The 19,139-nt window shown below is 34.3% G+C and overlaps 1 protein-coding gene across 2 annotated transcripts in view; it reads right to left on the bottom strand.

The window, feature by feature from the left end:
* The window catches only part of SLAIN2 (SLAIN motif family member 2), a 60,831-nt gene that overhangs the window by 27,147 nt on the left and 14,545 nt on the right, over positions 1-19,139 (bottom strand). For both annotated transcript variants that reach the window (XM_079153603.1, XM_079153602.1), the window contains exons 2-3: positions 8,736-8,884; positions 1,785-1,949 (exon numbers count right to left, since the gene is read on the bottom strand). In XM_079153603.1, the coding sequence (XP_079009729.1) occupies positions 1,785-1,949; positions 8,736-8,884 (314 nt within the window). The remainder of the gene's footprint in view (positions 1-1,784; positions 1,950-8,735; positions 8,885-19,139) is intronic.

Consider the following 19,139-nt stretch of genomic DNA (forward strand, 5'->3'; position numbering starts at 1 on the left):
AATTTATATATTACATCTTTTGCTTCAGTTCATTATTATTCTGTCCTTTGCAAAATACTGAACACATGCTAAAAATAGAAATGGTCCTTGTTAAGAAAAAAGAGGGCTATAGAAACTCATTTATATATTATGGCATAAATACAAAACAACTTTTCATTTCATATTACTTATCTATTCATTTACAGGGAACAATTCAACCCAGTGCCTGGAAAATAGTTGGTATCAATTAACTCTAGGCTAGAGGATTTCAACCTTTACAACATAGTCAGTGAAACTGCTCTGTAAAGTAGATGAATATATAATGCAGTATTCAGTTTTCATATATAATGCAAATTCAGTTATTAACAAGAACCACCATTTTTTCACTTAATAAAAGCATACATTTTTCCTAAACAAGAAAATTCCAGTTTGAGAAAAATTATAGATTCCTTAGACATTTAAAAATAAACCAAAAAAGAACACTAGGCCAATTTCTGCATGATGTCATGTTTACAAAATTCTTCTGGCAAATTAATAGTGGGGATCCAAGGAGTGCTGAGGTTTAGTAGTGAAGCACAAAAGATGGGATGAAGAAAATGACTATGTTAAAAAAGAGTACTTTATCATTGCAAACCAAAAGAATCAGAGAAATAAAGGAGATCAGAGGAATAAAGAATACATGTTTTTCTAGGGAAATATTTTCATGGGATCATCAACCTCTATTGTAGAATAATAAAATTCTAAACACTGTCACTAATATTTCTAATACAGATTTGAAACACTTGTTTTCCACATTTCTTCACCATAAGAGTCAGTTCCAACATGAAAGGCATGTAAGGAGAGCAAGAAAAATACAAAATAATTAACATTTACATTATCATGCAGCAAAGAAGAGCAAAGTGCACAATAGAAAAGGTACTATAAGGTTAGGCTCAAATAATGCCTGAATCAAATTCTTTATATTAATTATTACAGAATAAACTTTAATTGTCATAGGAGAAATAAGTATCAAATACACTATATACTAGGCAAAGAATAGAATCAATAAAGTTTAGACCAGAGAATGACAGGTCGAAAGTCTACTATGGTTAACAATACCCTAATCTTAAAAGGAAGGTTATATTAATAAGACATAATAATAGCAGCAAAGGAGTAATTGAATGTGTGAATTATAAATAGCTAACTACACAGGAACAGTGTCAGTCACAGAACCAGAGCAGAAAATACTTTCTCCAGTTCATAGCAATCTGTCCCTCCCACATCATTTACAGCATCTCTCTCTCTTTTAATACATTCACATATAACCTCATACAACTGCTTATGGTTGATATCAAAGCCTACTAAAGCTCTTTAAAGAGTATTTAACTCTGTAGCTTCTATAAACCATGCAGGTCACTTGATAAGGATTTATTTAAGAGCCAAAGTTGGGGCTGGGATTGTGGTTCAGTGGTAGAGAGCTTGTCTAGCACGTGCTGAGGCACTGGGTTCAATCCTTAGCACCACATAAAAATAAAGATATTCGTAAAAAGTCAAGGTTGTGATCACACTTAATCAGATCAGATTTTAAATCTTCTAAGTACATACTAAAAGAAATTACATAGATGTAACACATTGCCTTATCTTTGTACCCCTGAAACCTAGTATAGTTTATGTTGCAAAGTGGTTCCTCAAAGAGATTTTTCTCTAAGCAGTCAAAATATTCATAAATAAAAGGAACCTGAACTACTAATGAATAACTTATTTTCTGAGGTAGGGCAGTGAGTGTAAAACCATTGATTAATAACTCCATTCTGTTTTCTTCTTACCTGAATTTCCAGGAAGTATAAGTTGTTTGACTATAGGAGGTCGCACTGGGGTTGAGGATGGAGAATTGAAGCCACTGCTGTATGGGCTACTGGCATTTGGACTGTAAGGACTTGAGTAACTCACAGAGTTGAAAGGATTATTATATAAATTCTGTCTCTTGAGAGCTGTATTTTAATGAGAAGGGGAAAATCAAATCAATATCAGAAAAAGTTAACATTTTATTCAAAAGTTTTCCAATTAAAAATTCATTAAATCATTATCTTGGCTTAAATAAAGAAACATTCTTATAGTAGTAGGGGAAATATAATCCCAATATGATGCTTTCATCTTAAATTGTTATGCAAACAAAACAGTAGCCACATCAAACGACAAAATAATATAGGAAGAACATATTCTAAACAGACTACTGGCTATGAAATTAATGTACTTCCACCTTGCTGGAGAAAGTTTATTCTTCAATAACTCTTCTATCAATCCTGAGTGAGCATTAAAATAAATCAATATAAAAACATTTGTGCCTATTTTTTCTATAACAAACATTATTTAAAAAACTATAAAATATTGTTTTTATTTTTATTTTCTGGTGCTGGGGATTGAACCCAAGTGCATCTAACCACTGAGTTACACTCCCAGCCCTTTTTATTTTTTGAGACAGGGTCTTGATAAGTTGCTGAGACTGGCTTTGAATTTGTGATCCTTCTGCCTCAGCCTCAAATTGCTGGGATTACAGGCATATGCCGCCATGCCGGGCAAATACTGTTTTTAAAATGGCCTTTAGGGTTTTGAAAAACCAAAGCAATAATGACTGTTTAAGTCAGGTCAAGGTAAAAAAAAAAAAAAAAAAAAAAAAAAAAAAAAAAGGGAGCTTTCCCTTTTGAAAATCAAAGTTTATTCCCTCTAGAATAATACTTCTGTCAAAAAAATTATGCTTTGCATATAAAAGTACATAAATAGTACAACAGAAGAGCTAAGAGATGTCAAGTGAAATTATATACAAGAAAAATCAATACTTTAATATTTCTTCCTTCCATCCTATTCTTTTTTTTTTTTTGGTGCTGGGATTGAGCTCAGGGGCACTTGGCCACTCACTGAGCCACATCCCCAGCCCTATTTTGTATTTTATTTAGAGACAGGGTCTCACTGAGTTGCTTAGCACCTCACCATTGCTGAGACTGGCTTTGAACTCATGATCCTCCTACTTCAGCCTCTCGAACAGCTGGGATTACAGGCCCAGCTTCCTTCCATTATATTCTAATATCCACACCTTATTCAATATTTATAAGGATAGCCAAAGCACTATAGAAATATACAAATACAATATGGTACTTTCTCTTAAGAGGCTGGCTAGTCTAATAGAATTGGCCGAAAGAACAGCAATTGCAAAATCAAATAAGTACTACGATAAAGGTGCAAAAGGTACAGAAAGGAACTGAGAAATTTTACAACTGAGAAAATGGGTAATGTCTTTTGGAAAAATAGGCACTGAGCAGTCTTGAGAGGATGAGTAGTAATCTGATGGGCCACTAAAAGTGGGGAAAGTACAAATGTGCTATGTTAATATGAACAAAAGGGAATAAATGGAGTAGTCTAGTATGGTAAAGCAAATCGGAAGGACAGCATAGGGAAAAGTAGCTGGGTACAAGTCATGGAAGATCTGGAACACTATGGTCAGGAAACCCATTTAGTAGCAAAAATAAATCAATCAGTAATTTTGAGCAAAAATGCTGTGATTCAATCAGTTTTGGGGAAACAGCAGTGAAATACTGATGTTGAATAGTCTAAACTAGGCAGTATACAGTGACTAGAAAATAAGAAGAAAAAAAGAAAAAGGACATATGAAAAATTGGAAAGTAAATCAGGTGCCTTGTTTCTGGTTTACGTACTGACAGAGTAGTGGTTTTGGGAGGAGGAACATATGTTTTCTGTTTAGTTGTACCACGTGAGATGAGACACCACATTTTATACATATTTAGTATGTAGTATGAAGCATGATCATCATGGAAGCACCAACCCAAGAAGGAACATGCTTACAAATTTCTAGCTATCTCCTTATTCCTTTACAATCTCCTCTAAAGTTTATTATCTTTTACTTGGTTATTAACCACTGTCACTCTATGCCACATCTTTCTCCTGAGAAATTTCAAACATACATACAGCATCAATTATCATCTATCTACCAAAGGCTCCCCATTATTTCTATTTCTAATTTAAGTTTCTTCTGTGTGTCAGTCCCACACACACCACCCATTTAATGTCTCTCTGACAGTATGGTAAATGTATCCCAGAATTCATACATCAAATCCAACTCATTAATTTCCTGTTAAAATCTAATTCTCTTCTAGGGGTCCCTCTCTCAGAAAGATAACATTCATCCTGTTATACAAACTGGAAACCTAGAAATCATTGTTGATGCAAGCACAGTGGCATACGCTTGTAATTCCAGCAGCTTGGAAGACTGAGGCAGAAGGACTACCAGGTATAAACACAGTCTCAGCCTATTTAGCAAGAACCTAAACAATTTAGTAAGACCTCGTCTCAAAATAAGAAATAAAAAGAGCTGGCTCAGTGGCTGAGTGCCTCAGGGTTCAATCCCTGGTACCAAAAAACAAAAATTGTTGATTCTTCTTCATGTCCTCATATATGACTCAACCCATTTTTTCATCTCTTCAACTACAATTTGCTAAATGACACTTCTTGTTTTCCAGCATAGTTCATGGCTCATTTCCCCAAGGCAAGCCACAGAAACTAGAACTCTCTTCCTTAAGACAGGTCACAGAAACTCTAATCTTCTGCCTTTCTGTCTTGGAGCTGGCCGTAAAGAAATTCTTTGATCTACCTTGTCTGAAAGGTCCTAAGACCTCAATTTCAGAAGGTGTTTTGTCCCATTCTCACAAGAAAGGAATGCAGAAGAATCTGAGTTCAGACAGGCTTTCCTGGGTTTCCCTATCCAGTCTATTTGCATTAGATCATACTCTTTTTGTCCTGTTACATTTCAACATGGTTGTCTGTGCTTCAGTCATGCCTTTGCAATGTAGTCTCCATAAGCACCCCCAAAGAACGGGGTTCTAAGAGTTTCCGGACAGGTTCCTGGAAGGTGATTTGCCTAGAAAGGGCATATACGCTCCATGCCCCTTCTCTCATACCTCCTTTTATGTATCTCTGTCTGTGTTCTTTGGATTATTCTTTATAATAAATTGGTAAACCTAAGTGTTTCCCTGAATTCTGTGAGCTGCTTCAGCTAAATAAGCAAACCTGAAGAGGGGCAGTAGGAAACCTGATTATAGCCAGGTGGTAAGAAGCACAGGTTACACCCTTGGACTTGCCATTGGCATCTGAATTGGAGGACAGTCTTGTGGGACTGAATCCTCAATCTGTGGGATCTCAGGCTACCTCCAGGTAGACAGTGTTAGAATTGAATTGAATTGGAAGGAGACCAGCAGATATCCTCTGTAGAGCTTATTGCTTTCTTCCTAGAGGGGAGAAATTCCCCATTTCTGAGGTCACAGAGTCTTTTCTGTGTTGATTGTTATGGTGTGAAAGTAGAGAAAAATGGTTTGTTTTTTCCTATCCTTCCCAACTCACACAGCCCAGTTAGCATCATGAAATCTCTAGAGAATCCTACATTTACTCTTGGCCCTCTCCACCCTGCTCTTTATATTACTGCAAGAATGTCCTTTCTAAAATGCAAATTGGGTCAGGTCTTTTGATCTACCATTCCACATTCTTACATAAAACTTCTAAATTTTCCCAATGTTCTTAAAATGAAGTCCATAATACTTAATATGGCCTATAAGGCCTTGTGGTCTGGCTCCCTATACGTTTTTCTGACCATAATTATATCACATCTCTTCATTCCTTACTCTTCTCCAGCCACAGTGACTTGTTCTAGCTCCTCATATAAGACATTGGCTCTCCCACAGTGAGCCTTTGCACATGTTCTGTCTGCCCACCTCCTACTCTCTCCCTCTCCCTTAGCACACTTACATTTTCCTGAATCTTTACGACTCAGGTTAAAGATCACTTCTTGAAAGGAAACTCCTGTTTCTCAAAGCCCAAAGCACTGTATACCATTCCTTAATTACATATCATCAGTTATAAAGATTATTTTTAAGTTTCCTCTGCTAGATGATGGACTCCAGGAGTGTATGTACAGCGTTGGGTTTATTTTTCCTTATCCTGTATCTCTCACCCTTTTCCCAAAGTCTGACATATAGGCTCTTAAAAAAACCTAAATGAATATATGCATGAATGAATGAGATTAATTCAAATATGGATGACACTGGACACCACAGAAGTGGATGAAAACACCAAAAGAGACATGAGGCAAAAGACAGAGGCAGCCTAAACTGAAAAGTTGGACAGAGGGTTGTTAGGGGTCATGGGAAATTATTGTTTAATACAGGTATAGAATTTTAGTATAGGATGATGAAAAGTTCTGTCCTGATGGGCAATGGTGACAGTTTCACATCAGTGTGAATGTACTTTAAAGTCACTGAACTGTACATTCAAAATGATGAAAATGGAATTTTTATGTTATATTAATTTTATTACAAAACAACAGCAACTTGGCATAGATGGAAGCACCTTCAAAGAAGACAGAAAAGAAAACAGCAGGAGGCGTAAGAGGGCAAAAAAGATAATGCATTATCACAAAGACAAGATGAGTTTAGGATCAAGTGGTACTACATCTTAGAGAAGCTAAATGGGATGAATAGAAACTGTTCTTCTACAACACAATACCTAAGTTCCCAGGAAGTTTTGCTTTATTAAAAAAAAAAATTAAATACAATCTTCTTGGAAAAAGAGTAGTTTAGGAATATAAGTTCAAACTTGCAAACTAGTTATTTTTTTCCTTAAAAATTTTAAATGTACATATTTAAAACATACATTATATTTATAGCTATAACTATTATTGTGTGCATAAATATACAATTAAGACATTGTTAAATACATCCAGTACTTGATTGCACCTAGTTTTGGTTCAAGAGTAACTTCTTCACTTACACATGCCTACGATCTTTAATACCCTTATTATAATAAAGCAAAAATCAATTACTCTTTTTATAGTATAGCAGCTTTGCTTTTTTCTCTCAAGGACAGATTACTGGTAATAGTTCTTATTTCTTAGGATGTGCGAAACCAGGAGTTGGTGAACTGTAGTCTGCAGGCCAAATTCAAGTGACTACCTGTTTTTGTAAACAAAGTTTTACTGGAACACAACCATGCCAATTTGTTTACATATTGTCTATGGCTGTTAGTGTGTCCTTATAAGAGTAAAACTGGTCCCTCACATGCCAAAGATTAAACTGACTCTTTACAGAAAAAGTTTGCCAACTTATTTTTTTTTAATCTATTTCCTATTGTCTGATAATCCAATAAGACTATAAGTTCCATGAAGAAAGGAATTTTTTGATCTATTATATTTATGGCTATGTCCTCAGAACTGAGAACAATCTTCAGCACACTAGGCTCTTAACATTTACTGCTGAATGGTGAAAAGTTCTAATTAAATTGTAAATTATATTATTTCCAAGGTGAGACACTGTACTGAAAGTACAGGAAAACTGATCAAGAATATTTAAAAAAAATTTTTTTTAGTTGTAGATGGACACATGCATTTATTTTATTTATTCGTTTTTTATGCGGTGCGGAGAAGTGAACCCAGTGGCTCACACATGCTAGGCAAGCACTCTACCACTGAGTCACAACCCAGCCCCAAGAATATTTTTAATAAATGTGTAAGTAATATATAACTGCAGTTTGTTCAAAAACTTTGCTACTTCAAGGTGTCTACAAACTCATCTACATAGTTCAATTTCTTATGAATATAACTTAAATCAAGCTCCAGAGAATAATTCTAAAATCAAATTGATATTCAAACAAAAATACAGAGGGAAAGTAGGACTTTAGTATCAAAGCAATCTCAGATTCAGCACTCTATAATCACATCTTGTAAGTTATTTGTAAATCTACCAATTGTCCTTAAAGTCAAATAAACCTCATTTTACTATATACCAGTTTAGCTAGTCTCCTCTCTGGACCAATTTCAACTTAAAGGCTAACCAAAGAGCATGTATTTCTATAATAACACTAACATACACATTTAAAGTACAATGCTGCTAAGCAAATGCAAAGAAAAACAAAAACAAAATGTTTTCAGGATTAATAACCATGCATCAATTTGTTACAATCTTGAGTATTTCAGAAAACAACAGTTTCAAAAGACTGAGAAAAATGCCTACATTTTTCCTACATTTCTACCCACACTGGCATGCTATGTTAAATGTCATAAATAGGTACAGACACATTTTTGTCAGCTTTGTGAATGCTATTAAACAAAAAAGCATAAAAGCAATTTAAACCTAAAATATCAAGTAGAAGAAAACATAAGGAAGAAAAATTAATACATTTACTAAGAGGCACCCACTGTGATCCAAAAAACAATCCAGCCCCTTTCATATACATTATTATTTTATCCTTAAAAATAACCTTTCAAATCTCATTCTCATGAGAATTCTGAGCTCATAGAAACTAAATAATGAGAAGAGTCACCCAGCAATTAGGTGGAAAGGTGAAAAAAGGTCTCTGGTTTTCTACGTGTATCTTTCTACCTCATCAGTGTTTCCCCAAAATGTGGTATGTGAAATAATTTTAGAAAATACACAAGAAATGTTTTATTTTAATAGTTACTAAACTTGTATTAGAAAAGAATCATATGAAGTTCATAATTTCAGGGATATTATTCCTTAGAATGAGACTAAATAAAAATGAGACTTTTTAAAAAGTTATTAAGTGAATGACAGAACAGTCCTCATGATGGTATGCACAATGAGACTCGAAAAACGCTGCCAAGCAAGGAATGGCCTTCTTAAGAATGCACCACTCAATATTTATGTTTTTTGACTAAAGAAAGAAAAGAGATGAATTTACCAGTAAAGTTGCAGACATACCTGACATAGTTTGATCAAGTTTGTGGATAAGAGACTTTTTAGCACATTCAACATCAGGACTTGGGTAATCCAAAACTTGCCTGCACCATACTAATGGACTAACCGATTTCTGCATTGGTGTAAGTTTTTTCTTTGGTGATGAATACAGCCTAGAAGAAAACAAAACAAAACAAAACAAAAAAAGGGGGGGAACATTCATTACTCAGAACAATGTTACAAAGTAGGGATCCTTATGGATAAATATATTTTTAAATGTTTTATTAGTGTATTGCAGTTATACATAATATTGGGGTTCATTTTGACATAATCATATATACATGGAATATAATATTCTACATTCAGTTCCCAATACTTCCTTTTTCCCTTGCTTTGTTCTCCTTCCTCTACTCTACTGGTGTTCCGTGTGTGTGTGTGTGTGTGTGTGTGTGTGTGTGTGTGAGAGAGAGAGAGAGAGAGAGAGAGAGAGAAATATATATACATAAAGGTGAAACTCACTGTGGTATATAGCATAATTTGGCCAATTTCAGTCTGCGTTTCCTACCTTTTCTCTTCCTTCCTCTCTCTCCCTCTATCCCCTTCCTCTACTCCACTGACCTCCCTCCTATTTTCATGGGACACCCTCCCTTTAGTTTTCCTTATTTTGCTCTAGATTACACATGAGAGGAAACATTTGATTCTTGACTTTCTAAACCTAGCTCATTTCACTTAGATGGTGTTCTCCAGTTTCATCCATTTACTGGCAAATGTCATATTTAAATAGTTGGAGGGAGTAAAAGTGAAGGAGTATGTTTAAAGTCAACCATATTGATTCAGTGCACAGAAGAAAATGATACCATAATGATCAACAGAATGCCAAACTAAAGTACTAAATGAATTCATATGAGGATATTCCTAAAATTTATTAAATTTTTCTATTTTCATTATTAGAACTATGAGGAAACATCTGTCTTTACAACAGTTGATTCTTTTTCAGTAGTACATGACTAACTCCCTAATACAGGCGCATCATCAAATCTAGTCTAGGAGGTAAAGGGAGGAGCTAAATACTTTGCTCTCTGTTCCCATCTCTCTTCCCACAAGTTCATAGAGAAATCTATCATAAACAGTTGTAATCTTCTTTTCAAACAAGGATACACCTGGAAAGGCAAGTGTTGAAACCTTAGTAACTTAATGTAAATCAACTTACTATTCTTTAGTTTTAGTAAAGAAAGGGACAGTATTTAAAAAACCCCTGGGGAAGATGTTCAAAGGGAAAAGGTGAGCATAAGATATGGAAGAGACTCAGATTAGTCCAGATTATGTTGATTATTACTAATTATTTCAAATGTGACTGCATATGAAAACTGTGAATAATTATTTGATTTCTAACCAGGGTGGTTTTCAAATTAAGATATTTTAAGTGATATTTATGAAGTAAATAATTATGTTTACACAGTTTGATATGTCAATGACAAGGAGCTAATGATTTACATGTTACATTAATCAAATTAGGGCAATAATAAAGTTCTGGTTTGATATAAAAATTTAAATAAATATATCTCTACAGTATCAAAATAGACAAATTACTTTTAGTTGTAATATGTGGTACCTTTTCCATCCCTTCTCTCTTCTTTATAATTTAGGTCTATTACTCTTACTTAGCTTTGATCAAAATAATCAATATTAATACAGTAATGATAATTTATTTAGTATATAATCCATATTCATTTGGACAAGGATACTGAAATAAACATTAAACATTCAAAATGAAGTTAATGGGGTTTTCTTTCCAACCTAAATAATGCAAACATTCCATGACAAATCTCTACCTCAGTACCCATTTTTTAATATATTTTTTATTTTATTTGTTCTAATTAGTTTTACATGACAGTAGAATGCATTCTGACACATCATACGTAAGTGGAGTATAACTTCTTATTCATCTGGTTGTACACATTGTAGAGTTACACAGGTCATGTTATCATATATGCACATAGGGTAATAATTTCCAATTCATTCTACTACATTTCCAACCCCTATGTCCCCTTCCCCTCCCTTCACTTGTCTTTGTCTAGTCCAAAATACCTCTATCCATTCCACTCCCTATTTGGATTACCATTTATCCTTTGGGTTCTTTGGGATTGGCTTTTTTCACTTAGCATGATAGTCTCTAGTTTCATCCATTTATCAGCAAATGCCATAATTTCATTCTTCTTTATGGCTGAGTAATATTCCATTGTGTGTGTATATGTATATATATATATATATATATATCACACTTTCTTTATCCATTCATCTTTATCCATTCATCTGTTGAAGGGCACCTAGACTGATTCCATAATTTAGCTATTATGAATTGAGCTGCTATAAACATTGATGTGGCTGTGTCACTGTAGTATGCTATTTTTAAGTTCTTTTGGAATAAACCTACCTAGGAGTGGGATAACTGGGTCAAGTGGTGGTTCCATTCCAAGTTTTCTGAGGATCTCCATACTGCTTTCCATAGTTGTTGTACCACTTTGTAGTCCCACCAGCAATGTATGAGTGTACCTTTGCCCCTACATCCTGGCCAACATTTACTGTTGCTTATATTCTTGATGACTGCCATTCTGACTGGGGTGAGATGGAATCTCGGTATACTTTTGATTTGCATTTCCCTAATTGCTAGAGATGTTGAACTTTCTTCATATATTTATTGATTGATTGTATTTCTACTTCTGTGAATTCCTGTTCAATTCCTTTGCCCATTTATTGATTGGGGTTTTTTTTTTTTTTTTTTTTTTGATGTTAAGTTTTTTGAGTTCTTTATATATCCTGGAGATTAATGCTCTGAGGCACATGTAATAAAGATTTTTTCCCATCCTATAGGCTCTCTCTTCACATTCTTGATTGTTTCCTTTGTTGTGAAGAAGCTTTTTAATTTCATTCCATCCCATTTATTGATTCTTAATTTTACTTCTTGCACTTTAGGGAGTCTTGTTGAGGAAGTCAGGTCCTAAGCTGACAACATGGTAGAGATTTGGGCCTACTTTTTCTTCTATTAGGCACAGGGTCTCTGTTCTAGTTAAGTCTTTGATCCACTTTGAGTTGATTTTTGTGCAGGGTGAGACAGGGTTTTAATTTCATTTTGCTACATATGAATTTCCAGTTTTCCCAGCACCATTTGTTGAAGAGGCTCTTTTCTCTAATATGTTTTTGGCACCTTTGTCTAGTACGAGATAGATTATTTTGTGGGTTTGTTTCTGTGTCTCTATGTCTTCTATTCTTTACCACTGGTCTATGTATCCATTTTGGTTCCAATACCATGCCATTTTTTCTACTATGGCTCTGTAGTATAATTTAAGGTCTGATATTGTGATGCCTCCTACTTCACTTTTCTCGCTGAGAATTCTTTTCGCTATTCTGGGTCTTTTATTTTTCCAAATGAATTTCATGATTGTTTTTTCTATTTCTATGAAGAATGTCATTGGAATTTTAATAGAAATTGCATTAAGTCTGTATAGCGCTTTGGGTAGAATGGCCATTTTGACAATATTAATTCTGCCTATCCAAGAGCAAGGGGGATCTTTCCATCTTCTAAGGTCTTCTTCAATTTCTTTAGGGTTTTGCAGTTCTCATTGTAGAGGTCTTTCACTTCTTTTGTTAGATTGATAACCCAAATATTTTATTTTTGAGGCTACTATGGATGGGATAGTTTTCCTAATTTCTCTTTCAGTTGATTCATCACTGATGTGTAAGAATGCAATTGGTTTATGGGTATTAATTTTATATCCTGCTACTTTGCTGAATTCACTTATTAGTTCTAGAAGTTTTCTGGTGGAGTTTTTTTTTTTTTTTTTTTTTTTGCTTCTACATGTAGAATGTCATCAGCAAATTATGATAGTTTGAGTTCTTCTTTTACTATTCTTATCCCTTTAATTTCTCTCTTCTAATTGCTCTGGCTAGAGTTTCAAGGACTATGTTGAAAAGAAGTTGTGAAAGAGGGCATCCCTGTCTTGCTCCAGTTTTTAGAGGGAATGCTTTCAAGTTTTCTCCATTAAGAATGATTTTGGCCTTGGGTTTAGCATAGATAACTTTTACAATGTTGAGGTATGTTCCTACTATCCCTAGTTTTTCTAGTGTTTTGAACAGGAAGGGGTGCCAAGTTTTGTCAAATTCAGCATCCACTCTAAAAATTACTAAAACTGTTACATACTGATACTTTATGTTAGCAAATGTATAGCATCTATAGATACATAATAAACATTTCAAAATCACTTTATCATATTATCACCTTTCCCCCCCCCCCCCCCCCCCCCCCCCGTAGTACTAGGGATTGAACCCAGGGGCAGTCTCTCACCAAGCTACATCCCCAGATGAGAGTGGGTCTTGCCAGGCTGGTCTCAAACTTACAGTCTTCCTGCATCAGCCTCCCAAGTCTCCAGGATTACAGGCTTGTACCACCAAACCTGGTACTATTCTTTCAATGTTTAAGAAAGACTCCCCTACACTGGCTGGTTTTATATAATTTACCTACATGTCTCATATGTAGTGCACAATTCACTTATTTTTAGCTATAAAACTCATGTTCAAAGTGCAAAGAACATGGGTAAGCCTCAAAAACAAAACAAAAAAAAATTCAGTGAAAGAAGTCAGACACAAAAAAGTCACAATTGCCACATTTTAATATTCCATTTACATGAATGTCTAGAAAAAGGATATGGAGAAGCAAGTAGATCAATGGTTGTTCAGGGCTAGAGGTGGGTATGGCATTTATTTTTAGGGTGATATTAAATGTTCTAAAATTAGATGGTATACTATGGTAATGGCAATGATTTGATGGTTGTGAATATACTAAATTAACTGAATTATACAATTCTTTAAATTTTTATAGTATGTAAATTATACAAGTTTGGACAAATTTTATGGTACCATAAATTATATCTTGATAAATCTTTTGTAAAGTTGCAAGGTGCATTACGATTTTTAAAAACACAGAAACTACTATAAACTAAATGAATAAAACATGAATAATTTAAAATCAAATTAAAACAGCATCATGACCATGAATCTCCTGTGGCATCTTTTCTGTCAATGACATTATAATTCTTTCATTTATGAAAGTTAAAAACTTACTAGTAGTTTTGGATTTCCCCATCTTTTTTACTTACTGTCCTCATCAATAATCTCTCACTAAGTCCCACCTTTATAAACCACCTTTCTTCCCTTTCCTATATTTACTCCCCAAACTGGGAACAGAGAATGCTTCTTCTCCCACAGTATATGGAAGTGACCGGAGCAATTTTTTCATACCTACAATGATGGAAAGGAGAATGACTCAACAATTCCTGATACTCTTAACTATCTCTATCATTCTATCCTCTTATTTCAGTGTCCCCATCACTACTTCAAGTCTAGAAATGGGGGACTCTGGCCCACATAATAATGGCACAAAATTATTCTTTGGTCAGGGAATCTTTGGTTGAGGTTTCAAAGTATTTCTAAACCTGCCAGAAGGCACATGAGCTGGGCTGTTCATGTAACTGGATCTATCTTTAAAAAGAAAAAATTATGTCTCTGAATTTTAAAGAAAATTCCAAATAAAAATATTTGCAACTATGCATACCATCTCCTTTGCTCATTTCTTTGAAATACAGACTTCTTCAAAGTAACAATTTTGTCTACTAAAAAATTTTCTTTCACTGACCCTTTTGATTTTCTTAAAACCTAATACGTGGTTTGAGTGACACTTCTGATGGACACAGGCAATTAACTGATGACTCATACAATTCTAATGGTTCAGATCTGTCAAGTTTTCACTTGCTTAAAACACTTGAAACATTACCTCATTATTCTATTACTACTACAATTGAGTCATAGAGCTACAGTGGGAAGCTGAGCCTCCACACCCACAAAGAAAGGCATTTGGAAGTAGAGCATGTTGTCTGCCCTTTCCCTACCTGCCCCAATCAGTGGGGCCCGAAAGAGCTGATGTTACATCCTATCTGTCTGTAAGGAGGTAATGTGTGCCAGTGCTCACTTTTGCTGAGGTGGTGTCAGCAGGACCTTGCAGGAAGGTGAAAATTCACCCCCATCTAGATCTATACATAACATCCTACCAGGGTCATTGTTTGCTAAAAAATGAAGAAATGGATTCTTATTCTCACTACTTAATACCCAAAATGTTCAGAATGTGACTGGAAACTACTCATCATAATGAAAACAAAGTTAAAGAAGGACAAAGAACAGAAACAACTGAGTTAAAACTGAAAACAAACAGCAAAATGACAGGCATAATATCAACCATACCAACAATCATATTAAATGTGTATGGGCTACACACTCTACTCAAAAGACAGAGATAGTCAGAATGGATAAAAAGTAAGATTCAATGACATTTTGTTTACAAAAGAACATCTTACATTCAAAGTCACATGTAGTAAAAGGATGGGGAAAATATGCCATGCAAATAGTAACCATAAGAGAGGTGGAATAGTTATATTATTAGATAAAATAGACAATAAATAATATTACTAGATACAGACATTTCAAAACATCAAGAGGGGTCTGGGGAGATAGCTCAGTTGGTAAAGTGCTTGCCCTGCAAGCACAGGGCCCTGGGTCGATCCCCAGCATCACCACCCCCCCCCCAAAAAAAAAAAAAATCAAGAGGATATAGCAATTAGAAATGTGAAAACACCTAACAGAAGTGAAAAGACAATTCAGAAATTTTGTTTAACATTTTCAATAGCTCATCATTAATAATTAAAAAATGAACTACATGAAAAAAATTAGTAAGGATAGAAGACTTGAACATTATTAATGAACTTAACATTTATGGGGCATTCCAACCAAACAAAAGACACACATTCTTTTTAAGTACACATGGAACATTCTCTAGTACAAACCATAAAACAAGTCTTACTGAATTTTAAAAAATTGAGTTCATCAAAGTATATGTTCTAATCAAAATGGAATTAGAAATCAAAAATAGAAAGAAATCCGAAGTGCTGGGGAGATAGCTCAGTCGGTACAGTACTTGCCTTGCAAGCATGAGGCCCTGGGTTCAAACCCCAGCACCGTAAAAAAAAAAAAAAAAGAAAGATCTGATAAAATTCTAAATAATTTAAAAATTAAGCAACATAATTACAAGTGATTACAAGTGATCACAGGTCAAAGAATATGATGTCATGAGGGAAATTAGAAAATATCTTGAATTAAATAAAAACAAAAACACAATATACCTATACGAAGAAGCTAAAGGAGTGCTTTCAGGAAATTTTACAATTTGAAGCACTTATATTAGTAAAGAAAGTAGGTCTAAAATCAATAACCCAAGCTTTAAAAACTAAGAACAAAATTCAACCCAAAGCAATCAGAAGGGAGAAAATTATAAAGATTAGAGAAAAAATTAGTGAAACAGAAAACAGAAAAACAATGTAGAAAAAAAAAACAAGATTGAAACAAGGTTGGTCTTTTTTTTCTTCTTCTTCTTTTTTTGGTACTGGGGATTGAACCCAGGGGCACTGAACCACTGAGTCACATCCACCAGCCTTTTTTGGTATTTTATTTAGAGACAGGGTCTCACTGAGTTGCTTAGTGCCCCGCTAAGTTGCTGAGGCTGGTTTGAACTCAGATCCTCCTGCCTCAGACTCCCAAGCTTCTGGGATTACAGGTGACTACGACTGTGCCCAGCCCAAAGTTGGTTCTTTCGAAAGAAAGAAAGAAAAAAAAAAAAAAAAAAAAAAGCTATCTATAATGCTTTAGATTGACCTAGAAAAAAGACTGATGTAGAAAAAAGACCAAAAAACCCACAAATCACCAAAACTGAGGGGAAATGAGGGACATGATTATGAATACCACAAATGTTAAAAGAATTATAAGAAAATATTATAAACAATTTTATGGTAACAAAATAAATAACTTGGATTAAACAGTGAAATTCTAGAAAGACAAGCTACCAAACACGACTCAAGGAGAAATACAGAATCTAATAGACTTAAAAGTAATGTTGAATTAGAAATTTAAAAATCTTCCCATGAAGGTCCAGTTGTTCTCACTTATTATGATATTAAACTATTAAAGAAAAAAAAAAAAGGCCAATCCTACACAAACTCTTTTAGAAAATCAGATCTACTGGTAAAAAGTTTTAACATTTTCTCCCAAAATTGGGAATAAAGTAAGAATATGCACTTTCATCACTTCTATTAAATGCTATACTGTAGTGTCTATCTAGTAAGGTGACGCAAACTTTAAAACATTGCTAAGGGAAATTAAAGAAGCCTTAAACAAATGGAAAGACACACGTGTTTATAGATCTGAAATCTCAATATTGTCAAGAGATTGATTCCTCCAAACTAATAAACAATTTCCCTAGAAAACTGCAGCAGGTTTTTTTTAGAAATTGGTAAGTTGATCCTAAAACTTATATGAAAGAATGGTCAAAACAATTTTTTTTTTTTTTTTTTTTTGGGCGGGGGATCCTGGGGATTGAACCCAGGGCCTTGTGCTGTCAAGCACTTTATGAACTGAGCTATATCCCCAGCACCCCCACCCCAATCAAAACAATTTTGAAAAAGGAAAATATTTTCTGAAATTTGAAAATCTCTGGTTATGCTCTTTTTTCGATTCACTCTGTACACTGCAGACAAAATGTTTTATAAATTATAAATCTGACTTGATTAATACTTCTTTAAAAATTCTGTCAGTTTCCGTCTGCCTGTAGGATAGTTTCTCTAAAAAATGGTCCCCACCACCCTTGAGACCCTACAAATGATCTATTACAGCATTTCTTTAGCTTTATTTTTTACCTTCTTCTACCACTCAAATCTAAATAACACCCCTATGGAACCAATTTCTATTCCTGGAAAGCCCAACAACTTTTGCTGCTAGGTCACTTGTGCATGCTGTTCCTCTTGCCTAACCAAGTTCAGTTCCTCTCTGCTAACCTCACCTTTCCCTGCTCAATTTCATTTAGCTCATTTCTATTTTCTATTGAGTCTCAAGTGAAATGTCAAGTCTTAGGGAAAACTTTCCTTGAATATCTCTAGTAAGACTATGTTAGGTGTCCCCATTAAGTACAACAAACTGAAGCAGTGTTCAAAGTATCTTTGTAGTCACTTAGATACACCCTATCAAAAAGGAAATTTCACCCCAAGCCCCATTTTAACCTTAAGGGACTTACTTTATTAATTTTTGTCCTATTCAAATTTTTTGAGTTAGTATTGTTATGGTTTAGATATGAGGTGACCCCAAAAGTTCATGTGTGAGACAATGTATGAAAATTTAGAGGTGAAATGATTGGGTTATGAAAGCCTTAATTCAATCAGGGCATTAATTCACTTGAATGGATTAACTGGGTGGTAACTACAGGCAGGTATTGTATGGTTGGAAGAGGTAAGGTCTCTGGGGGCATGCCTTTGAGCACTCTTTCTGCTTCCTTGTTGCCACGTCCTGAGCTGCTTTCCCACACCACATTCTTTCACTGTAATGTTCTGCCTCACCTTGGGCCCAGAGTAGGAGAATCGGTCATCTATGGACTGAGACCTATGAAACCACCATCCCCATATAAATTTTTCCTCCTCTATGTTTTTCTTGTCAGGTCTTTTGGTCACAGTAATAAAAAAGTTGACTAAAACAGTATTTATAATTAGAAAAAAAGACTATAAAATATGTTAGAAGCAATAAAAATGCTACAACATGAATGAACCTCATAAACATTATGGGAAGTAAAAGAAATCAGTCACAAAATACCACATATTATATGATACTATATATCTACATATCTACATATATAGATATAAATATAAATATATATATATAGTAGTCTAGAATAGACAAATCTACGAGAAACAAAAGATATTCATGGTTGCTTAGGCATAAGAAAGGGGCTGGAGAGAACAGGAATGGGAAGTATAAGATTTCTTATGGGGATGTTGAACATATGCTATAACTAAGTTATAATATGGCTGCAAAATTCAGTAAATAAAGTGGAAATCATGGAACACTAAAAAAAGTACACTTTAAACAAGTTTATCTTATGGTGTGAAAATTACGTGTGAATAAAACTGTTAAAATTGGTTAGAAATGAATTGATCTTTCAGGATACCCCTTTTTTCCCAGCACAATTATTACAAAGAAACTAAACACCATATTAAACATAACAAACATGTATAATTTATGTATAATTTTAAATATTAAGAGAAATATTGAAATGTAATTAAGAATTCAAACAATATGAAGCTGACAATAAGTCACACACACATCTGGCAGACATACCTGTATATGGTGATAAAACAACAGACTATAACTATGCTTTTAAGCATAACAACTTTTAGTAATATAAAAGTGTAATTAAGAAGTGATACCTTTTCCCCTTACCAAACTACTCCCAAAGTTACTTACAGTTTGGAGTAGGTCTCTCCTGACTTTTCTATGGATACACAC

This window comes from Sciurus vulgaris, assembly GCF_902686455.1.
Source record: "Sciurus vulgaris genome assembly, chromosome: 9".
Classification (NCBI taxonomy): domain Eukaryota; kingdom Metazoa; phylum Chordata; class Mammalia; order Rodentia; family Sciuridae; genus Sciurus; species Sciurus vulgaris.